The sequence below is a fragment of the Ipomoea nil genome, unplaced genomic scaffold (assembly GCF_001879475.1).
Source record: "Ipomoea nil cultivar Tokyo-kokei standard unplaced genomic scaffold, Asagao_1.1 scaffold0268, whole genome shotgun sequence".
Classification (NCBI taxonomy): Eukaryota; Viridiplantae; Streptophyta; class Magnoliopsida; order Solanales; family Convolvulaceae; genus Ipomoea; species Ipomoea nil.
In genome coordinates this window covers 2629527-2654686 of record NW_017616696.1, presented here as the reverse complement: position 1 = coordinate 2654686, position 25160 = coordinate 2629527, and the positions used below count along the sequence as shown (strand labels likewise).

At 38.2% G+C, this 25160-nt stretch overlaps 2 protein-coding genes and 1 long non-coding RNA gene across 14 annotated transcripts; 2 read left to right on the top strand and 1 right to left on the bottom strand.

Moving 5' to 3' along the window:
• The first annotated feature begins 1911 nt into the window (after positions 1 to 1911).
• Positions 1912 to 4183, top strand: LOC109148425 (protein spotted leaf 11). Of its 4 annotated transcripts, none has more exons than XM_019296208.1 (2): positions 1912 to 3089; positions 3565 to 4183. In XM_019296208.1, the coding sequence occupies exon 1, from the start codon at positions 2190 to 2192 to the stop codon at positions 3084 to 3086; it is 897 nt and encodes a 298-aa protein (XP_019151753.1). In that variant the 5' UTR covers positions 1912 to 2189; the 3' UTR covers positions 3087 to 3089; positions 3565 to 4183. The 4 variants fall into 4 exon arrangements, 3 of the variants coding, with proteins under 3 accessions (XP_019151753.1, XP_019151752.1, XP_019151750.1); XR_002048788.1 differs by having other exon boundaries at positions 1913 to 3137; XM_019296207.1 differs by having other exon boundaries at positions 1913 to 3133.
• A 545-nt stretch (positions 4184 to 4728) lies between these two features.
• LOC109153711 lies at positions 4729 to 6691 on the top strand. Its single transcript, XR_002049566.1, has 2 exons — positions 4729 to 5063; positions 6101 to 6691. It is a non-coding gene; the product is annotated as an uncharacterized LOC109153711 (long non-coding RNA).
• Positions 6692 to 9206: 2515 nt separating this feature from the next.
• LOC109148353 (UDP-N-acetylglucosamine transferase subunit ALG14 homolog) lies at positions 9207 to 20867 on the bottom strand. Of its 9 annotated transcripts, none has more exons than XM_019296203.1 (6): positions 20461 to 20867; positions 20232 to 20371; positions 15946 to 16092; positions 15766 to 15825; positions 14658 to 14751; positions 9207 to 9241 (listed from the first exon to the last, which is right to left on the bottom strand). In XM_019296203.1, the coding sequence occupies exons 1-6, from the start codon at positions 20642 to 20644 to the stop codon at positions 9234 to 9236; spliced, it is 633 nt and encodes a 210-aa protein (XP_019151748.1). In that variant the 5' UTR covers positions 20645 to 20867; the 3' UTR covers positions 9207 to 9233. The 9 variants fall into 9 exon arrangements, with proteins under 9 accessions (XP_019151748.1, XP_019151746.1, XP_019151721.1 ...); XM_019296201.1 differs by lacking the exon at positions 9207 to 9241 and adding an exon at positions 11391 to 11419; XM_019296176.1 differs by lacking the exon at positions 9207 to 9241 and having other exon boundaries at positions 14551 to 14751; positions 20461 to 20667; positions 20743 to 20867.
• Positions 20868 to 25160: the final 4293 nt, after the last annotated feature.

The following is a 25160-nucleotide window of genomic DNA, read 5'->3' as shown; positions in this document are numbered from 1 at the left end:
TACTTTCAATGATTCTTTTCACACTTCAATTCACTCCATATTTCATACGTTTGTTATTTTTTTTTTAAAATAAATTTTATTACTTTATATATATATATATATATATATATATATATATATATATATATATATATATATATATATATAGGCAATGCTTTTATTATATATTTAATAAAAAAAAAATCACTTTTAATCTTACTATACAACTAATTTTTTTTTAGCTGACAAGGAAAACCTGCAATCTTTATCTGAGAATGTACACTTGATAAACTCTGTTTTTGTGTAATAACCAACAAACCACATAAAAGAGTTTAACCGCACTAGGAATACATTGTGTGACATGCTCAATTGAAATGTGTTAACAATAATTGAACTCGTGACTTTCATGTATAAGATAATTTGATCATATTTAATTTTACGATTTTGCTAATATTGTAAAAAATGCTAACCTTAATCTTTTGTTACACTGTACTCTTTATTCAATTAACATTAATTTATGAAACAATTATTCAGTAATTTCACAATTTTACTCTCTTTTTTATACTAAAAAATGTTAATACATGATAATAGGATGTATGTAGCACTTTTTTAAGAAGAAAATGTTTCTTTTGTACTATACTATGTCATTATTTATTATATCATTTATGATTTTAAAAAAAATAAGAAGTTGGTCTACTTAAGGGACACAATCCCCCATCTTCAAATAATATCAAGTAATAATTTAACTTTAAATTAATAAGAAACAATAATTGAATATTCAAAAATCACAATATAAACATATTTTAATTTTTTTTTGCTCAAAATGCTTACATTAGCTGCTTAGGCGTACACGGTATGCCACAAACAACTTACCAACAATCAATAAGACTTTTTTTTTTTTTTTTTTTAAATAGTATTAATTAATTGTTATTGTTGTGGGAGAAGTATGAAGTTTCCACACCTCATGATAAGATTTGTCTGTTTTATTTCTTACATAATACTCCATATAGAGACTATTTTGCCTTTTACTAGACCAAATAATATCTCATTCATCAATAAACTTATAAAAAATAATTAATAATAACTTCTTAGGCTATCTAGCCAATGACGTCTAGTGGCATAATTGGTTCCCCAAAAAGGAGGTCATGGGTATAAGCCTCAATGAAACAGTATTAATTTATTGTGTTTCACTAGATTGAGTAAATAATGATGAACAGAAATCACATTATAACAAAGTCAATAGTACTTTAAAAAAAAATCGTATGCTAAGGAGAAATTGTAAATTACTGTTACTTACAGGCGTTTGGTTCAGTGGATGCTTCAATTACAATATTTGGTTGAAGGGAATTGCAATTCCCTCTTTTTGTTGAATTGCAATCCATGGGGTACCCCATGAATTGCAATTCAATGAATTTGAGAAAGGAAAAACATATGAAATGACATTACTACCCTTGGTTGTTATTACTATTATTATTACACAAGGGTATTTTAGTCTTTATACCACTTATTTCCTTCTCAATTTCAATAATTATATTTATCCCTACCAAACAACGTAATTTGAATTCCTACTTTATTCTTTTCCTATCGAATTACAATTTTTTTTTCCCTAATTCATTCCTTCCTTCCAACCAAACGCCCCGTTAGTATATTTTTGTTCGTTTAGTAAATAAAATATGTTTTTCATAATTAAAGGTTATGAGAAATAAACTTGTTTTTTCCTGAAAATAACAGGTCATTTATTCGTATTTTCGCTTCATGCATCAAAATACATTGTTTATAAAATTATAGTTGTAATTATATCTTTAAAATATTGGAGGGGCTAATTGACTCTTAAACAAATCTTTGAGTGCCTATAATTAAATTGTGATGTTGAGAGTAGAATTGTGTTTGATTTGGTCGGGAAAAACCATTTCGTAGACGGGGAAGATGGGTTTCCTTTTCACCTGCAACGAAAATGTAGTTTTGACTTTTCGTGACTGTGAAACCTCCGTACGCCAACTCGGTAAACAGTCCAGTTTCCCGTCTATCTACCAATACAGATAATGTTTGCATTATATATTATATATATATACACGCACATACACGCGCGCAGTCATCTAGACGCATCCATAGCTGGAAGATTCATCAGAGTTGAGAGGATACGATTCCCAATTTCTGATAGTATATGCAGCAGAAGAGAAGAAGATATCGAGCAGGAATAAGGTGTGGGAATGGAGGTGAAAAGGCGGGCAGTGAAGAATTTGGTGACGAAGCTGGGTTCGGTTTCGGAGCGGAGCCGGACGGAAGCCATCTGCGAGCTGCGAATCATTTCGAAGAACGACGCGGAGAGTCGGCCGTTGATCGCCGACGCCGGCGCAATCCCTTTCCTCGCGGAATCGCTATATTCCTCCGATAAAGACTGCCAGGAGAACGCCACCGCCGCCTTGCACAACCTCTCTATCTCATCCAAGGATGCGCTCATATCCACGCGCGGACTCCTCGACGCGCTCTCCCACGCCCTCAGAAACCCTAGCTCCGCCTTCACCGCCCAGTGCGCCGCCTCCGCCATCTTCAGTCTCCTCACCGTGGAGGACTACCGGCCCATCATCGGCCACAAGCGGGACATCGTCTTCGGCCTAATCGACATCGCGAGAAACCCTAATTCAGCTTCTAGGTCAATCAAGGATGCGCTCAAGGCGCTTTTCGGGATCGCGCTCTACCCTCTTAATCGGTCCCAAATCATCGAGCTCGGGGCCGTCCCGGCGCTGTTCTCGCTGGTCTGCAATGACGGTAGGGTAGGGATTCTAGAAGACGTCACCGCCGTGATCGCCCAAATTGCAGGCTGCGAGGAGAGCTGGGAGGCGTTCAGAAAGGTTTCCGGCGTCGGAGTCTTGGTGGATTTGCTGGACAATTCCACCGGATCAAGCAATCGGACCAAAGAGAACGCGGTTTCCGCACTATTGAATTTGGTACAATGCAGTGGGAAAGAGGTCACCGAGAGCATCCGGGGACTGGTTTTAGGCGCAGTGGATGGTATTATTGAAGTGGCGGAGAATGGAAGCGACAAGGGGAGGAGCAAAGCCATGGCATTGTTGAAGCTTCTTGATGTTAGCAGCTGTGAATTCTAAGGGGTAAAGATTCAAACGTTTTCATGCCACTCTTCTTCAAGTTATTTGTAGGTAACTTTCCTCAGATTTTGAGTTTTTATAGTTTTGATATCTTGACAAGTAAATAGGTGTTTGGCTGTATAAATGAATTGATTAAACTATACCATATAATAAGTGAAAGCTCCAAACTTTTCATCTGTTTGCATCAAATTTGGTTTATTACCAAGTGACTTTTGTGTTTATATGATACTCCAAAACAGCCCTTTTGTTCAAGGAATAGTCCTTAAATCATAACATTCCTGGGAATAGGCTTATTCCGGTGTTTGGTAATACTTTTTATTCCCGGGAATATTGTTATTGGGGATGAGCTATTCCCTTGCAAGAGGAATATGTATTCCAGGCTCCTGGGTATTAGGCTATTCTTGAATTGAATGCTCCCCTGTCCAGTACGTACCTTTGATCCTAAGTGCTAACTCCCATTGGTAAATTTATGTTGTAGACTTATAGCAGAGTTATGTAAGGTCAGAGAGGAGTTTAAAATATGCGGTGAAGTGTGGAAGAATGGAAGATTATGAACGCCCAGTTCAGGTGTACAGTTGTGTTGCTTATCGTGTTTTGTACTGCTTATATGCTCTCTCAGTTTCATACCTGTGCAACAATCTATGGCATTAGTCATTCTAAAAGACTATCTCAATCATTATCTTGTGATCACTATAGCATTTGGTGCTAGGAATTAGTCAAACTAAGTGGGGTCATTGAGTTGATTACAGCAGAACTCAACACTATGATCTAAGAGCTTGAGAGCAATTGAATTATGATGAAGCTTCAGTGACTGGTTTTGATTCTTAAAGTGAATGGAATGATGTCAGCATAATATCTTCCAGACAGTGCAATGTAATAAGATGAGCACTGAGCAGAGTAGTTTTGGGATCTTGGATTTGAGTGTTTTTGTTATTATTCTCTTTCCATGGTGATGCCAGGATCAGCCAATGATATTAGTTTAGTTGATTCAACTTGTAAGTGATTAGATGATTGGGGGCTAATATACTTTGTAATGAAGTGATTGAGGATGTATTCCGGTTCAACTAAAAGTTTAAGACTGCAGATATATGTTTATATATTTTGTGCTCAACAGAATTAACTTTTTGTCCCAAAAGGTATAATCTCCAACCTCAAGGGTTTTCATATCCTAGTTTGACTGAATATTTGTAAAGATGTAAATCACGGTAGTTTAGTGGTGCTCATAAGAGATATGCTCACTTTAGACATAATCTTCATACTCTGATCCGACGGAGCATTTGGGATGATGTAGATCAACGAAATTAACTTGCAAGTAAAGAAGGTTGATCATAATATTAAAACAACTCTCAAAATTTTGAAAGATCATAGCCATAGGACAATCTAATGAAAACTCTAGTTATGAAAAATCTTGATGAAAAATGAGATTATTTTGTAAACAAAGGAATAATGGATGAACAATTAAAAGTTACGATAGGAACTAGGATTGAATGATTGATGCATGGTTAACTTAAAATGTACAGTGAAATTTGGATTAAGACCACTCAAAAAGGCCCATTTTTTTTACCATGTAAAAATTGCTTCGAGTCCATCTACTTTCTCCATCATATTCGCATTTTATTTTAGGGTTCATGTTAGACAATTGTTATTGCATGGACCATGGTCCACACAACTTGTGTGAACCATGGTCCAAAACAACGCTGTCTCTCCACTTAAGGAGAGACGGCGCCGTTAGTTGCGCATCTTTTTTTTTTTTTTTTTTTTTTTTTTTTTTAATTTTATCAAAAGCGCAGCGTTCTTCCTCAGTTCCTCTCGAACAGTTCGGATGCCATCTCCACCGCTCAAACAGTTCGCAACGCCATCTCCACCGCTTCCTACTCCATTGCTGTAGACGCGACGCCGAGACTCCATTGCTACAGAATACAAGAGTTTCTTGTACACTGAAGGGAGTGATCATCCATCCAACTCCACCGCGATGAGGTACATTTTCAACTATCTAGAGTTTTAAAAATTCTTCAAGCAGAAATTGTGCAATATTGTTCGTTGTTGTTTATATGTTGTTTTCGAGTAGATTGTTTTTGTGTACAAAATACATTATTGATATGCATAAAGTACATATTTGATTGCCTAGGGTTCTTACTAGTTTTTAGGGATTATGAAGAACTGCTCCATTGGTGAAGCTTTGTTTTTTATTTTAATTTAATTTAATTTATTTGTATTTTATGTGAGAGTCTGATTTCTTGCTCTGTTTTTTTTCCCTTTATTCTCTTTGCTCGACTCTGCAACATCAACCTTGGTTGATTCACTTTTCTCCATTATCCAAACCTTAATCAATATAATCCGATGATGTTTACTTCTTTTTTGATTTTCTAGTTGATTAAATGCTCAGATGCATGAAAGGGGATTATATAAGTTAGTCTTGATGATTTTATCTTCATCTTTTTTTTTAAAGAATATAATATATATTTTGAATTATTCGGATAGTGGTGCAAGAACATATTCATACTTAATCAATTATTGATTAATATAATCAAATAGAGAATATAATTTGTGATATGTCATATGATGGAGCACATAGATATAATTGTTTGGTCAAGTGCTTGTCTATTTCTCATTGTAAGCTTTTTGCATTAATTTTGATGGTCTCATCCTTATCTTCTAATATTTCTTTTGCATTCTTCTACTTTGCTATTGAAAATTCTTTTCCTCAAATTTTAGTCAATAAAGAAGCTAAACTTTTTAGGCTTAGGCCATCATTTAGTTCTTTGTCATAATTTGCTGAAAATGTACATTATTTTTTTTCCTAGTGTACTTTATTTTTTTCCCTAGTGTACATTTTTTTACAGTGTTGGGTTTTAAGTGCATCAGAATTAAAATTTCATTCAATCTAAAAATGTACATTATTTTTGTCCTTAATGTACATTATTTTTGCCCCTAGTGTACATTATTTTACAGTGTTGGTGTTTAACTTCATCAGAATGAAAATTTCATTTATGTAGTGTATTCTAACCTGTTAGTCACAGCAAAAGATGACTTCAAACAAGGATACTAAGCAACTGAAGAGAAAGTATCAAAGGAAGAGAGCTAGAGCAATAGATAATCAACGAACATCACAAGAGTAGCAGTAGCATCTCGAGAAAAACAACCTTAACACTAGAATGTCGCCTATCGAATTTCTACGGTTGATGGAGAAACTAACAAATGAGCAAAGAAAAGCGATAGAAGATATTAGATTTGGATCACTACTACAGTAAAAATTGTCATGTTGGGATACAGAATTGTGTGCATATCTGGTGAACAGATTTGATATATATGTGCATGCCATTTTCCTAAGATCCTTGAGAGCAAAGTATGCTCATGCACAACAATGCTGCCAATCAATGAGGAGAAAGAGGAAGTGCTGAAGAAAGCAAGATAAATATATGTTTCAAAATGACATTGAATGTTCAATAGATTTGAGTAGGTTGCTATAGCGGGTGAAAAATTAATTTTTGATTTTGGTTCCTTGATTTTTTTTAACAAGGTTGACATGTGCATTATGAAGTGACAAAATGATGTAAATTTTGCCAAAGTTTGATAGGTTACTATGTTTTAAATTCAAAGCTTAACAGTTGCAATATTTTAATGTCATTAATCATATTATATTTTGCAAAATTTAGATATAAAATATTTAATATCTAAAGTAATTAACTACATCATAAAAAATTTAAAGAGAATGCAAAATTATCAAAAACCTAATGCATTACTTAGCTTTTATGTATATATATATGAACAAAATGTACTACATAAATGCAATTTTTATTCTGACCCACATAAACACCAACACTGTAAAATAATGTACACTAGGGGCAAAAATAATGTACACTAAGGACAAAAATAATGTACACTAAGGACAAAAATAATGTACATTTTCAGATTGAATAAAATTTTAATTCTGATAAAGTTAAACACCAACAGTGTAAAATAATGTACACTAAGGGCAAAAATAATGTATACTAAGGACAAAAATAATGTACATTTTCTGAAATTTTAATTTTGATGAAGTTAAACACAAACACTGTAAAATAATGTACACTAAGAGCAAAAATAATGTACACTAAGGACAAAAATAATGTACATTTTCAGATTGAATGAATTTGAATTCTAATGAAGTTAAACACCAACGGTGTAAAATAATGTACACTAGGGCAAAAATAATGTACACTAAGGACAAAAATAATGTACATTTGCATATTGAATGAAATTTTAATTCTGATGCACTTAAAAATCAACACGGTAAAATAATGTACACTAGGAGAAAAAATAATGTACACTAAGGACAAAAATAATGTACATTTTCAGCAAATTATGGCAAAGAACTGAATGATGGCATAGGCCTTTTAGTGGACTACTAAATTGCACCAACTAGTTGTATTCAAACTCAATAATCAACTCAACAACCAATCTCAAACATAAAGATCATAATATTTAAGAATAAAGTGCATCACTCCAAAACATCAAACATGAAATTCTAAATCAAGTCTATATCCTGCAAAATTCTATTACAATTACAATCAATTATCATTTGAAATATTTTGAGATCCAGACCTAACACAAACTAACTTTGAACTACTACTACCACTTGAATGAACAAGATATCCACTCCCGACAATCTCATAAACAACATGTTGAACTGAAGATTGGACTGCAGCATTTGTGTTTCGAAGTCTTCTAAACTAATAGGACCAACCTCAGCTTCAATATTTCTTCTAAAATCATCAAAACCTGCCACACAAACTTGACGAACTTTGCAGTTATCTTGACTTGAAATAACTAATCTTTGGAACTTCCTACGCACTTGTATAACCCAAACTGAAGATGCAACTGTACCCATATTTGAACCGGATGAAATATCCATGATCCTATCTTCAACAACTCTTTTTGTCCACCTTCGACATATATATTGGTCAGGTATTGTTCTAGCACGGTTAATGTTGAGAATACGTAGACAATGTGAGCATAAGATTCCCATCTCAGAAAAAAAACTTACAACTATAGCTAATGTTCATATTCTTGAGGTTAAAGCAAACCTCATGCCGAATAATGTCAATATCCGAGCGCCAAACATGATATTTCAAAAGCAAACACAACTAATGATCAACTTAAAAATTATTACAAAAAAAAAAAAAAAAAAAAAAAAAACAAACAAACAAACCTGGAATAGAAGAACTCTCATCCATAACTTTGAAAAATTAGAAGAACTGACATGAACCCCAATTTGTGAACTCTAATCAGCTGCACCCCAGAAGTAGAAGTGTCATTAATTGAATAATTTACATTGCATACATGATCAATAATACTATATATTATGCACTTAAATAATGTACATTATGTGCAAAAATAATATACATTATGAACAAAGATAATGTACCTTGTCCAATCAATTAACCAAACCCTAAACACAATACATCTACTGCAAGTCTGCAATGCGATGCAAATCAGAAAAAATACGCAAAAGACAAACCTAGATCAACATCAATTGCATAAATCAATTAAATATAAACCAAAGTATTCGTATCACCTCCAATATAGAAAATAAACAATATCAATCTAAATTCAAATTTAAAACGAAACCTAAATCGCATGTAAACACCTGTATTAGCATTCTCCAATTCGATCGCATCCATTAAATTGAGAGAGAAGCGAAGAATCCTCAAAGAGAAATTGAAGACAAAGAAATTGCAATTTGCCAAGCAATTCACAATGACAAATCAGCGATCGGAAATCAACAGCGAAGGAGAGAATGTGCAGCGAAGGAGAGAATGTGCGAGTGATTGGCCACACAGCAGCAAAGGAGAGAATGTGCGAGTGATTGGCCACACAGCAGCGAAGGAGAGAATGAGCGAGTGATTGACCACACAGCAGCGAAGGAGAGAATGAGCGAGTGATTGACCACACAACAGCGAAGGAGAGAATGAATAACAGACGACTAACGCCGTTAAAATCAAAGCAGCGATTTTTTTTTTAAAAAAATTAAACGACATCGTTTTATTGCATAGTCCATACAACTTGTGTGGACCATGGTCCACCCAATAATTTGCCCATGTTAGATTATCCCCTATGAAACCAACATTGGTCTTGTTTGTGGGGATCGGGTCAGGTCCTGTCATTTTATAGGTCTGGGGCATGACAAAAAAAAAAGTTATACGAAGTTAACATTTATTTTTATATCTAAAATAATCAATAATCGCATCAATGCCTTCATAAATAAATAATTATAGTTTATAATAAAAAGGAATAAGGACCAAATTGGTCACTGAACGTAACGCGAAAGTGCAATCAGGCCACTGAACTAAAAAAACGTGCAATTACTCCCTTCAACATGTCAAATGCATTCAATTTCACCTATTAGCCGGTTGCAAGCCCTTCTTTCCGGTGGATTGCTGACCAAGATGATTACATGGCAATATTTATTGTTTTCCTTTATTTTCTTTTATTCTCCTTTCTTCATGCGTGTAAGAAACAAATCGGAATCCCCAAAGCCTTCAATCAGACATCAGAAATCAGCAAACCTCCATAAACATCTCACCCTCGCCTCCCCCTTTTCTCTCACCCCATGGAAAGTGATACTAATTACTAAACCCCTACCTTAAAACATACAGTGTGTTCTTCCACCCTTCACTTGATATCAGCCTTAGTTTCTAATGTTTGCCACATCTTTTTAAAAATCTAAGCTTTTTGTTGGAAATACCCACAATTTCCCACGTGTTTCTTGGAGCTATCAAGAATTTTCCAGGAAAGAGATGTAGAATGCTCTGTTCTTTTGGAACTTTTGGTTATATTTTAGCTGTTATAGTTGTACTTCCTCTGCATTTTTGGGTTTTAAAATCTCTGGGTTTGATAGAACCAAGATTTGGGTTCTTGGAGAAGTATGGTGGTGATGATGTTGTTGGGGTAATTTAGGAGATCACGGAGATGTTAATGTACTTGTCTGGACTGTTCGTGGGAAGACCAGAGGTCGCCGGATCTCCTTATTGCTGTCGTCGTTCGGCGCTGTTGTTGCTGGTTCGTTGGAGCATCACCGGAGGTCGCCGCCATCCGCACAATGCATGATGACGGCCGGAGAAGTCTGCTTCACTGTGTACTTGATAGAGGGCGCGGAGAAACCCCCATGCATCAAAGATCGATCTCCAAAGCCGAAGTCGAAAACCACCTTGAGGGCCGTCGAAGAAGAAACCACGCCACCCCACGCCCAAACTCTGTACGAACTCTAAAGCGGAGGGGAAACCCACCTAGAACTCTAGAAGAAGCACTTGCTGCTTGAGAAACGTACTGCCCTGAACGTAGATGAGCTTGGACTGCCAAAATGAATGAATAGATTGGACTGCCAAAATGAATGAATTTCTATTCGATTCTTATGGTTTTTATCCTCCATTTGATGTTAATATGATTTTGAGTGAGGAGGCTTGCAAAGAGTACTGCACAAATCGAAGATACGGAGCTTTGGATCTAAAAGATGCATGTTGTTAGAAAAGAAAGCAGCAAATTAACGACAGAGATTAAGAGCTTGAAATCTATGGGCCGGGACTAAGAGAAGAGAAGAGAAATGGACACGCTGGAAGAAAGGAAAACAAAAGGAAAAGAAAAAAAAAAATTCCCATGTCATCATCCAGGTCAACAAGTAACCGGAAGGAAAGTGTGGGAACCGGCTGGTGAAATTGAATGCATTTGGAGGGTTGAAGGGAGTAATTGCACTTTTTTTTAGTTCAGTGGTCCAATTACACTTTCGCGTTGCGTTCAGTGGCCAATTTGACCCTTATTCCTAATAAAAATGAATGCAGAATATAAAATTAAATAAGCTTACAAACAATAACGTCGATAATAAATAAATAAATAAATTTATTATTAATAAAAATTTAGAAACAAAACTTACAAACATAGGGGAGCTAAAAAAATTTATAAGTAGAGATGAGAAATCAAAATACTTCAAAATACTTATATATAAAATCTAACTTTATGTACAAATTACTAAATGTTTGAATAATTTAGTTAGTTGAAACTCTAAACTTAATATCAAATTTCGTAAGTCATGGGGTCCAAAATTCACCAGCAAATCTTATACAAGTTTATATCGCGAATTTCATGATGATTTAGCTTAGAGCGATGGACCTCGTCTTAACTGAAAATGGTTGGTTTCATTTAATGCTTGGCCTAAAGCAGTTAATCTCGTCCTGTTTGGACTAGATCAGATGGAGTGATGATTGATCTCATCATTCTACTCAATTTAGGGTGATTCATCATCTATCTTGACCTCGTCCCGTGCAGTACGTCTAGAACGACTAGCTAGCTTTGCCATGCTACAGTTGGAGCAAATCCAAGTAATGTTCTTCATAAATTAAATCATTTCTCCTGATTTATGCGATTGCATGCATTACATGGCAAGAGCACCGATATTTACTGTTTCCCATGTGGATATACGGTCATACACCACCAGATATGCAAGATTAATGCATGGATTTTCTCGTGCGAATATGCGATCATACATTACCAAATATGCAATAATGCACCATCAAGTGTTAAAAATGCACCAGGGTTTGATGCATTTTTTAGTGTATTTGTGCATTTCACCCTGGTGCATTTATGAATACGTGATAATGCATTTATACATACCTGGTTGTGCATGACCGCATGTCTCAGGGTGTGGTGCATTTTTGTGCATTTTTAAACACGTTGTGGTACATTTATCTGGTGGTGCATGACCGCATGTCTACTTGCACTCGGGTGCGAACGGCTCGCCCAGGCGCAAAATAGGAATGGATTCTGTTCGTCCACGTGTCCAGATCTAATGGATGAGAAACACTGATTTTTTTAAAAACGCGGTGGCATTTTCGTAAATAATTGAACATCGAGGTGCAAGTAAAATGTATTACAAGTGCATGTAAAATGTATCATAGGTGCAAGTAAAAATTTACACTGAGCATATACTTAGTTGCACTTATAGTTCTAAGTAGTTGCACACATAGGTATAAGTAGTTGCATCTAGGTGTATGAATGTTTGCGAGTGGTTTTCAGGAGTATTACTACCCGCGAACTCAGATCAATGAATGTTAACAAGGCAAAATTACATGCACTTATAGGTGAAAGTAGGTGCACATATAGTTATAAGTAGTTGCACCTATAGTTATAAATAGTTGCACATATAGTTATAAGCACACACAGGTGCATGAATGGTTGCGGAAAGTGAATGCTAACAAGGCAAAATTACATGCACTAATAGGTGAAAATAGGTGCACTTATAAGAGATTTTACTTGCACTTCGATGTTCAATTATTTACGAAAATGCTACCGCGTTTTTTTTTAAGTTATTAGATCTGGACACGTGTCGCGCGCTGATTCGTTCACATTTCCTTCCTGGGCACTTATTCGCACCTGAATGCGTCCCTATATATATATATATATATATATATATATATATATATATATATATATATATATATATATATATATATATATACATATATCCCCCACTCACCCACCCCATATATATAGGCCCTGTTTGGTAAAATGGCGCTGACAGCTGTTTGCTGTTAGCTGATTGTGTTAATTAGAGGGTATAAATAGTTGATAACATTAGCTGATTGTAGAAAAGTGTTTGGTAAATTAGATGTTAGCTGATAGCTGTTTGTAGGGGTGAGCATCGGTCGGTTTCGGTCGATTTTCGGTTAATAACCGAAAAATTCATGACCTTCGCATAATTGACCGAAATAACCGACGGACATTTCATAACCGAACCGAAAATTTCGATCGGTTATTTTTAACCGAACTTAATTACCTAACATGCTGAAATTTCTTTAAAAATTTAGTCTAAACTCAAAATTTTAAACATTAAAAACACATTACTAGTTAAAATAGTCGATCATATAAGAATTTCAAAATCATATGCCCAAAGTTGCAATGTCCACACTCCAAAGTCCAAACACAATCTTAAAATTTAAAGTACAAAATAAAAGATAAACTGTAAATTTTAAACAGAATATAATGAGAAAAGGGTCAAATAAGCCCCTAAACTTTACCTTAAAGGTTAATTAGCCCCCTAAACTTTAAAAAAGGTCAATTAAACACTCAAACATGTTAAATTTGGTCAATGAAGCCCAAAAACCGATAAATGACCTATTATTACAGGTCATTTTAATTTCGACGACGAAATCCGGCCACCTGTGACATATTCCGGCGACCGACGAATTTTTCCGACCGTCCGGTTGTCTTCCATCGGAGAAGACGACCGGACGGCCGCCTTCTCCAATGGAGAAGCGTCTGCCGCCTTCTCCAATGGAGAAGACGACCGTCTGGTGGTCGTCTTCTCCATTGGAGAAGATGACCAGATCTGGTCATCTTCTTCTGGTCGTCTTCTCCACTGGAGAATGGAGAAGGCGGCCGTCCAGTCGTCTTCTCCAGTGGAAGACGACCGGACGACCGAAAAATCTCGCCGGCCGCCAGAAAAATTCGCCGGTCGCCAGAATCTGTCACCGGTGGCCGGATTTCGTCGCTGGAATTAAAATGACCTGTAATAACAAGTCATTTATCGGTTTTTGGGCTTCATTGACCAAATTTAACATGTTTGAGTGTTTAATTGACCTTTTTTAAAGTTTAGGGGACTAATTGACCTTTAAGATAATGTTTAGGGGTCTATTTGACCCTTTTCTCGAATATAATTAACAAATTAAATTTGCATACTGCATACATATATGTTTTGTAGTAATTAAACAGAATATAATATGTTATATATGTTTTAAACAAAATATAATATGTTTAGCTACATGCATACGGCATACTCATATGTTTTGTAATTTTATATTTTATACTTTAAATTTATAGCGTAAATTAGTTTTGGGCTAGTAGATGACATAAAAGTAATGGGCGAAGTCAAAATGTGTGGGCTTCTTCTTCGGTTTTTCGGTCGGTTAATTTGTTTTTGGTCCATAACCGATAACCGACCGAAAAACCGAAATGACCGAAATTTTTTTAAGGTAATAACCGATAACCGACCGAAAACCGAAATTTTCGGTCGGTTCGGTTATCGGTCATCGGTTTTTCGGTCGGTCTTCATTTTTTGCTCACCCCTAGTTGTTTGGTATAATTTCTTTTTTCAAAAAGCTAATTAAAAAAGTTGCTAGGAGTAGCTTTTTTAATTTTAGCCTTTTGGAGTTGCAAAAAGCTAATTAACCAAATATTTATATTGATATTTTAACTAAATCAAACAATTAATAGTGGTCAAATAAGCCAAAATTGGCCTATAGGCCAATTTTTTACCAAACAGGGCCATAGTATATATATTAAATATATCCAAATTTAATCAAAGGTTAGTTTGGCTTAGATGGTAAACCCACTACTTCCATGTAATGGTCTTCGGTTCAAACCCTACATGAAAGTAGTGGCTTTACCATCTAAGCCAAACTAACCTGCCCCACTCCTTTTTAGAGGTAGAAAACAAGAACTAAGTACACTATATTTGGAGCTTACACCTCATGATAGCATGAGAAATTGAGAATAAATAATCCCCAGATAAGATAAGAAATGCGTTTAGTGACAGGATACCTTTGTATAAAAGCCAACAACCCCCTCCTCTGTAATTCAGGTGCCTCTTTTCAAAACTTGTAAACGTAGAGCTTCCAAACTCATACAAACCATCCTGCACACACATGAAAGCTGTCCACATACACACAAAAAGGAGACCTAAATTCATACCTACTAACAGCTGCCTCAACATCATAAAACAAGAAATGCGTTCCAACTTCTAATTAAACCCTTAAAGAAGCATATCAGAAACAAGCACAAAATTTCAATCAATTCATAACCTCAATCTTATTGCATCTCAACAGAAATCAAGAAAAAACATCAAGTTCATTCTCCCAATCTATGCAAGTTTATAAAAGAAACAGAAATCTCATTTCTTGAGTTTCTAAGCTCTACTTTCTGAGTGTTCATACGAGCCAACTAAATTAGTAAATCACAGAATAATTCAGCTGCACACCTGCACTAGGCTAGGCAAGGAAATGTAATCTGTTTTCATACCCAAAGCCATTTGTATAACACATGTAAATGTAGTTACAAAATAAAAATAAAAATTGGATGTATTACTATCTATTTTCCCTTTGAATATAGTACTATGAAGATACATGTGGTCAACTTTTCTGGTTAAAACCATGCCTCTGACAACCTTTTCTGAAACAAATGATCTTTTATGTCAACCCAAAATTTTTGAAAGAGATAGGAGAATAAGAAATAAGATTGACATCCAAGTTTTGCAAACTCACTATTGCCATAGAGCACAGTCACATTAGACGACCCACATAATGAACTCGAGGATATTTGCTTTTTAATTGTGGCCATTGAACAAATAATTGATCAATCATGTGTAATTTGTAAAGGAGCAAACCACTCAAAGAAAGCCTTTTCACTCTTGCAATACTCTCAACATAAAATATAGATGACCACCTGATTCCAAGTACCTATACAAAACAAAAAGGAGAGAGAACATCTAGATAAATACTAAATATCACTACTTATAAAGAGAGAAAATAGTTGTGAAAATGCATAACTCTCCACACTAATCATTTGTTTTTGTTTTATTTGTTATGTGATTTGACCTGTAGATCAAATCATAGTAGGCAAGACGGAAAGTTACTGTGAAAAATAAGCATACCTTTAAGAAAAATGCAATTACACATATGGGTATACAAGTTCCAGGGCCATTACAGAGAATCTGCAAAATGAATTTTAGTACATAAGTTCCCAAACTATGATTTGAAGTGAAGGGCAAAGAATATTAATCTTTCAAACAACTTCAGGAATCAAGGAAACATAATACATATGTCTTTCATACCACTTCAGGTCTGATTTTGATCATTAACCACAATCCATGAGCGATAGCGATTAAGGTTGTAGCAATTGAGGTTATGTATGATTGACCAACCTCTCGGCTTCGATATATCTGCATGAACTGAGCTGTTCCAACCACCTCAGTCCCTGCCTACAACAACAGACAATCCTTATATCTACCGAAACTAGATTAAATATAAACCAAGTAGAAATAAGGACGGGCAACGGAGACAGACTTCTGTGGGATGCTTTACTCTTTATAAAAGGAAATTAACTAACCAAAATTTATAACCTCTGTGGGAAAATTTCACATTTCAAAGTGTACACACAAAAGTAGTAGCATAATAGTTTTTTCTCACCCATCTAAATTCTTCTCTTTAAAACCTAAAAATTAGAGAAAGCCGAAAACTAATGAAGAAATATATTCTAAAAATTTACACTCTAATACACAACATATTTGGTAGATGTTAAGTGTTGAAACACAAGAAACAGTGTATTCTCTCATCTATTTCTGTACAAGAGAACTCCTATTTATACAAAGGTTGGAAGAGCTCCAGCCACAGGATTTGAAATTCAAACAAGAGAAAAACCACCTAACTCTAACTAACCCTTATTCATCTAACACTCCCCCTCAAGCTGGAGCATAGATGTTAATCATGCCCAGCTTGTTACAAATATATTCAACCCTAGCTCTACAGAGGCCTTTTGTAAGCACATCCGCTAGCTGATCACCAGTTCGGACATGGACAGCAGAAAGTAGCCCTTGTTGAATCTTGTCCCGCACAAAGTGACAATCTACCTCAATATGTTTCGTGCGCTCATGAAACACAGGATTGCTCGAAATGTGTATAGCGGCTTTGTTGTCACACCATAAAGGAACTGGTTTACTCACTTCTACACCAGTCTCACCAAGGATATTACACAACCACGTCACCTCACACGCCACATGAGCCATTGCTCTATACTCAGATTCTGCACTAGAGCGGGCCACAACACTTTGCTTCTTACTTTTCCACGACACTAGGTTGCCACCAAGGAACACACAATACCCCGTCGTTGACCTCCTGTCACTCGGTGACCCAGCCCAATCAGCGTCAGAGAAGGCCTCAACCCTCACATGCCCATGATTGGCATACAAAATTCCTTTCCCAGGAGCACCCTTCAAATACTTCACAACTCGAACTGCAGCTTCCCAATGGATTTTCTCCGGATTTGCCATGAACTGACTCACCACACTCACCGGAAAGGCAATATCCGGGCGAGTGATAGTAAGGTAATTCAATTTCCCCACCAATCTCCTATACCGCTCTGGATCTTCAAGAGGCTCCCCCTCACCGGCTACAAGCTTAACACTCTGGTCCATAGGAGTCTCGCAAGGCTTCGAGCCTAAGAGCCCAGAGTCTTCAAGTAAATCTAGCACATATTTCCGTTGTGAAAGAAATATGCCTCTCTTAGAACGGACAACCTCTATTCCAAGGAAGTACTTTAGCACTCCCAGGTCTTTCGTATGAAACTTCTTCTTAAGAAAAGACTTGAGCGCATCAATTCCCGCTGCATCACCACCTGTGATTACTATATCATCCACATAGACAATTAACAAAATGCTGCCACGGTTAGAATGTTTATAAAAAACAGTATGATCATAGGCACTACGCTGCATGCCAAACTCAATAACAACACTACTGAACCTCCCAAACCACGCTCTGGGAGACTGTCTTAACCCGTACAAAGACTTCTTCAACTTGCAAACCTTCTCGTTGCTCACCAAACCAGTAGAGACGTTCTCGAGTGATGTAGACTGCTCTAAGACATACAGACCGTCAACCTCCTTCCCCTTACCAATAATCCTCCTCGTCAAAAGATCCTGGAACAGACAATAACCAGGAAAAAACGTAACAGAACATTTCAGGTTACGAGTTATTTGACTAATCGAGAGTAAGTTGAAGGGAAATTTTGGGAGGTATAACACAGAAGCAAGGGGTAATGAGGACGTTGCAACGGCACTACCTTTACCCGAAACAGTGGCTATAGACCCATCTGCTAGAGTAACGGTATGACTAGAAGTGACAGGCAAATATGTAGAAAGAACATTGTAATTACCTGTCATATGCTCAGAAGCCCCTGAGTCAATGACCCACTGTCGAGGCGCAGAAGAAACACATGCAACTGAATTACCTGTTTGGACAAACGTTGCGGAGGTAGGCACTTGACTGGATGGAAACTGCGAGGAAGAAGAAAGCTTCATCTGATTGAATCTAGCAAACTCCTCATCCGTCATCACCACTGTATGACCTTCTGACGTGGAAGCCGTATTAGCAGCCATTTGTTGTCTCGGCGGCTTAGGACACTGATTTCGAAAGTGTCCGGGATCCCCACAATTAAAACAAACTCGTGGGCCTCCACGTCCTCCACGACCTCTCCAGGAACCCCCGCGCCCTCTGGAGCGGTTATTACCCCCTCCTCGAGAACCATAGCCATAGTTATCACCGGTACTTCCCCCTTGGGCTACCAGAGCATTTGAATCCATATTACCCTGTGACATAAGGACATTTCTCTCCTGGAGCTCGTTTGAATCATTATTTCCTGATGCATTTTGTAGCATAGAAAATACTTGATCCAAAGACTCTAAATCCTTATTTCCTAGCAGTTGGGATCTAATAACATCATATTCTTTATCCAGACCAGCAATCCAACTAAACACAAGTAATCGGTCACGTTGTTTTGTCATTTCACCCACATCATTTGTTATAGGCATAGCAGCACACAAAGCAACAGAAATACTCTTAAAATCATAATAGTAATCTCTAAGTTCACGTCCCTTTTGACTAGACCGATATGCTTCCTGAGATAATTGGTATAACTTTCTCAAGTTACTAGTTCCACTAAACCATTTGTTCACTAAATCCCATACTTCTTTAACCGTTTGGCAGTGTTGCATAGATAAAATAATTCTCCTATCAATGCAATTAATTACACGTGACATTAATGCTTTATCAGTGGTTTTCCAGTCCTCAGCTGTAGCACCTGTAGGACACTCTTTTTCCAAATGATCACCCTTCCCCATACCATCTAAATTTACTTTAACCAAAAACTTCCATTCAGGAAAATTAGACCCATCCGGAGCCAAAACTATATCAATTAATTTAGACGGTGTGGAGATAACAGTGATATTCCTCTCTTGTGCCATTCTAACCCTTTACCCAACACAACCAAAGGCCTAAACAGCACACCAACGAAAACAGAAAAAACTTAATGGTACCAACCTCACGCAGTAAGCAGAACAGCCCCAACCTTCACAGTGCCTGTACCCGAAGACACAACCAGACTTCAACACCTCCAGATTTCAACACCTCCCACCTCCTAGAACTCAGCACGACGAGGCGAGACTGGAGCAGGAAAAAATCGACCGGCGAAGTCGCCGGAAACCGCCTCACGCGCCGGCGCGTGGCGTCGGAGCTGCTCGGCGACGGCGGCGCGTGAGGGCGCGTGGCTGCACTGACGGCGGCCGGACTTCTTGGCGCAGCGTCGCACGTCCTCCCTCGACCTAGCCCAGGCACTCACTCTCACTAACTCAGCTCTGATACCATGTTAAGTGTTGAAACACAAGAAACAGTGTATTCTCTCATCTATTTCTGTACAAGAGAACTCCTATTTATACAAAGGTTGGAAGAGCTCCAGCCACAGGATTTGAAATTCAAACAAGAGAAAAACCACCTAACTCTAACTAACCCTTATTCATCTAAGGGTAGACTATGAACGCAAACAAATCTAACAGACCTCACTGCAGTTTCCATCACACACACACACACACACACACACACACACACACACACACATATATATATGTTTATGTCAACTCAAATGCAGCCATGCCTTAATGTGCGGCCGCACCATTAGGTATGTAAAAATGCACCAATAGTGTTAGAAAACACACATCAATGAAATGCACCAATGCACTTATGCACCACAAAACGCACCACACACCCAAAAAAAAATGCACCATACGTCCATACTTCTCACACCTAATTGTGCATTTCCAAACACTGTGTGGTGCGTTTATGCAAACCTAATGGTGCGTTTTGTGGTGATGTGTACCTAATGGTGCTTTTTTGGTGTATTTGTGCTTTTTTTGTTGTGCGTTTACACTACTGGTGCGGCCACCTTGATGGCACCTTAAGGCCCGGCCGCACTAGAATATGGCCATATATATATATATAACATGAGAAAAGCATTTCAAAAAACATATAATGGGAATAAAGGCATCAAATCTATTGGAAAGATGCAATATACCTTCTGAACTAAAGAGTCCTCGAATACTCGTGCCTTTTGGAGACTCATATTATCAGTTGTAGCAGCAATGTAAAACCTAGGCTTAAATCTATCTTCTTGAAGTGCAAACAACAAGTTCATCATTTCTGCCGTGTGACCACCTGCATCAAAATAAAGCCCAAAAGTTAGAACAAATCAAATGAACGGCGCACATTCAAACTTCACAGAGCTGGGAGTATCCAATTCACACCTGAACCCAATACAATGAGTGTGCAGAGGGGTCGCGGCGGTGATTTGGGTCGAAGTGGCTTAGTGCTCCGGTACATAACAAAAAGAACCCTAATTATAACGATCGTCACGACACCAACAAAGAGAAGGATTGCAGAATTCGATGGAACGGCGTCGTAAATGCAACGGCCACTGCCTTTCTCCATTACAATCAGCAACCCTTCGCCAGCCCCGTTTAGTTCTGGGTAAGAGGTAAATCTCTTGCGATAAATTTCTCAAATGAAAAGCAAGCAAAATATATTCAAATCTGAAGCCTTCAATTTCCTTCTTCACTCGAATCGACTATGGTGTTTTGGGTACAGCGATCGAACGCCGGAACGGGGAGAGTTTAGCAGGCTGGAGTTATAGTCCGGTAAAGTAGCTACTCTTACCTTAATGGCTCAAAGCTCAGTGCAAATTGATGGGTAATTCAAGTGGCAAAGGAGTTTAGAATTTTAACATGAGTTAATACCAAAAATAGTCCCTGACTATGTCGTAATCAACTATACAATTTTTACCTAATTTAGTCTTTTGTCAATTTGACTGTTTGTTGACTGTCAAAAGTGGAAATAAAGTTGTAATTTTACAAGTTTTCTCCTTCCTCCTCATTTAGGAGCACCAAACCATGTAGCAATAAGCTCCGATTGGGTTCTAAACCTGTCAGTATCGAAGTAGTGGTTATGCATCGGATAGCCCATGAATTTGATTTCCAACGATTTTTTGACGATCGAAATCTGATCGGAGTGTATTGCTGCATGGTTTGGCGCTGCTAAATGGAGAGGAAGGAGAAATCTTGTAAAATTATAATTTTATCCCGACTTTTGACAGTCAACAAACAGTCAAATTAATACGGAGGACTAAATTGGGTAAGAATTGTATAGTTGAGGACTAAATTGGGTAAGAATTGTATAGTTGATGACTAAATTGGGTAAGAATTGCATAGTTGAGGACTTAATTGAGTAAAAGTTCCATAGTTGAGGACTTAATTGGGTAAGAATGGTAGTTGAGGACCAAATTGGTAATTATGGCATAGTCGAGGGACCATTTTGGGTATTAACTCTTTTAATATATTACAGAGTATTTAATCATAATTTCTTGATATATTTTTACAATTTCTTTTTTTTTTTTTTGGTAAAAACGGAGGGTGATACCCAAGAGTCATGAGTGTCTACTGAAAGTTGCTCCTAGTATGTCTTGCTTAAGAAGATCATCTATCTCCGGAGGTGCTTCCTTGAGCGTACGGCAACCTACTGGATTTGCAAAGGCTGCCTTCGCCAGAAAATCAGCTACCATGTTTCCCTCACGTAACACATGCACGTATTTCACGTGCGGAATACCCTCAGCTTCCCTTATGCACCGCCATATGATGTTGCATACTTTGGTACCTGTCTTTTGACTCCTGTGTATCCTGTCAATGAGCTGCTTAGAGTCACTTTCTACCATGAGCTTATGTATGCCTTCTTGCCTTGCCAGGCGTAGACCGTGGAACACTCCCCATGCTTCCACTTCGAGCACATGACACCGCCCGATGTTGGACGAAAAACCTGCACACCAAATTCCGGCTTCATCTCGGATCAGGCCGCCACATCCAGCCGTCCCTTGTCCTTTGCAGCTACCATCAATGTTAAGCTTATGCCATCCTCTATCCAGTTTCTTCCATCCAGCCTGCTCATTGGCCGTCTGCATGGCCCCAGTCCCCGGGTGTAAACGTTTGTTGAAAGCCCCCTTGACTTCCACATCATACTTTGCGAGCCACTCGAGTTTTTCCTGCATCCTCAGAGAACGGTTATTAAAAATCCCTTCATTTCTCCAACGCCATATCCACCACATCCTCGCCCCAAAACGGGTTTGCCAATCTTCATCAAAACCATATCTTATATTGCCGTCAAGGTTGACTTCTAACCACTGGTCCCAAGGAAGGGCGTTCAGCTTCGCATACGTGCTTCTGGGGATGACTGCTTCCCAGAGACCCGTCACCGCCGAACAGTCTCGAAATAAGTGTTGCAAGTCCTCAATCTTACCTGCACAAAGGAAACAAAAAGGGTCAGCCGTTAATTTTCGTCTGGCTCTTTCTGCATTCGTCATAACCTTTTTATGGCGTACTAGCCACAGAAACAGATTAACTCGTGCAGGAGCACGAATTCTCCAAATGCGTCTCCATATCTCATCAGTAGGGTAGCCGTGATTATCCACCAGGGTATCATACATGGAACGTATAGTAAATTTACCACTAATCTCTAAGCCCCATCCTGGTTCATCGTCCATATCCAATGTCGTTAAAACTTTCCCCGCTAATCTTTCCTTGGCTTCATATGTTAAGGCATGCTCTAATAACTCCCACTTCCATCCCCTTGCCTCATCCCAGTAGTCCCGAACCATACCATATAATTCTGGCAGAGGAAGAGGCGTCTTGAGCTGCCCAAACAGTGGTTCCGGAAAAATCCACTTGTCCATCCAGAAGCGTGTTGTAGCACCATTTCGGACCACACATGAGACTCTTTGGGACATGGGTGTCCAAGCTGCTGAGATTCCTCGCCAAGCATTGGAGACGTTCCGCCGCCCTTGTCGCATATTGTGTGAGTCCTCCGACTCTCTATATTTTGCGTTGATTGCCTTTGTCCATAGGCTTCCACTTTCAGTCAGAAGCCGCCAGCCCAGTTTCGCCATAAAAGCCAAATTCAGCTCGTGCATGCGTTTGATACCTAGTCCACCTGCTTCGATTGCTGTCGTCACAAGGTCCCAATTTCCCCGGCCACCTGCGCTGCCACCACCTCGGCTACTTCTACCCCGTGGCGTTCTGGACTGTCCTGCTGCCACCGGTCTGCCACGTCGCTGAGGTGCAATCATCCACGATCCAAAAGGGATCTTCGGATCGTCGGCTTCCTTCAACTGCGCATGGTGTCCAGTCGCACGGTCATGATCCGGAGCGTCATTCCCTGCCTCTGCATCTGTTTGAATTTCCGACACTGGTTTTTTCAGCGAGGGGCAGCTTTCCTTTGCATGGCCGTATCGCCCACATGCGAAGCAGATCAAATGGAGCCCTTCATAGGCCACATGTCTCACCTTTCCTTCATATGTAAATTTAGAAACAATTGGCTTGCACATATCAATCTCTACGCATATTCTAGCAAACATACCTCTGGATCCCATGCTAGTAGCCTGATCCACGCGAACTGCCCTCCCAATCCTTCTTCCCAGCTTCCGTAGAAAAATGTAATCATAGTATTCCATGGGAATACACGGGATTCTTGCCCACACGATCATCTTCTCCGTCTTGTCGTTTATTGGATCGAAGTCGAGTTCCCATGGCTTAACAATGAGGTAATGGTCTAGGACCATCCAAGGCCCTTCAAATAAAGCAAATTCTAAGTCATCTACGGATTCGAACCTTACCAGAAAATACTCGTTGGGTAAAGCGATCAAATCCATGCTGCTCTTTGGTTTCCACATCGATGTGAGCCTCCAGAGCATGTAAGCATAGCCAACACGTCTCCCCATAACCTTGATGATCAAAGACTTCCTCCACGGCGCTCGAATCTTCTCCAGTTCCTCCTTCGTCAAGCGGATGGTTGAACAAAGGGGATCATCATCTTCCTCTGCCACCAGCGTGTCGTGGTCTGGACCTGCATCTACAACGTCGTCCAATCTGGTTGGATCACCTGCAATCATACCCGTCAGGCTTTCCACGTACGTTCAGTTTTGGCCTTCTTGTGGACGCGGTGCATTCTGCAATTGTGGCAATCGCGTTCCCATGCAGGTCTGCATCGTAGGGATCACACCAGTTTCCACCCTCATATCATCAACCGGCGTCTCCTGCACCATCATGATCTCCTGGCTCGCCAAAGGTGGGAAGTCTACGTTCGCCCTTTCCCTCTTGGATTTCTTGGTGCTACGCTCCAAGAGATCCAGATCCTCGGAAGATTGAGGTGACGAGAGCGTTTCTTGAGTTTCCATCAGATGTTTCTGATTCAAAATTTTCTTATTTTTACAATTTCTTATTGTAACATAATTGTTTCTACACGGATAAAAATTAATCATTATTTTTAAACGAAAAATAAAAACAAATTGATAAACAAATTAAGGCTAGTATAATGTACTATAGACGTAAATTACTACGGTAAATCCCTTTCTCACAATCTTGCTCTACTGAACCCTAATTCTAGCCGGCTAAATTCTCCGATTTCTATCATCTGATCGTTACGTTTTTTCTCAAAACACCATCGTCGATTCGAGTGAAGAAGGAAATTGAAGGCTTCATATTTGGATTTATTTTAAATGCTTTTCATTTGAGAAATTCATCAGATTTCCCTCTTACCGGAAGTAAACGGGGTTTCAATTTTTGGCAAAGGAAATTGTATCGGATTGTAATGAAGAAAGACAGTGCCCATTGCATTTACGACGTTGTGTCATCGAATGTTGCAATTATTCTCTTTGTTGGTGTCATATGTTGAAGAGTATTTTTGCTTAAGGTGAGTAATTGTACGTCATTCTATTGAGAATTGGTGAGAGATGTATGCTTAAGTTTCTCTCAATCACAAAGTACTAAAATTTCTATAGAAATCTAACCCTAAGAAAGATCATTTAATGCAAGATATATAGAAATAGACTAATGACAAAACAATTAAAACGAATAGCAATTGTAACAAATAAGTAACAAATATTAGGAAAGGTGAATGAGGATTG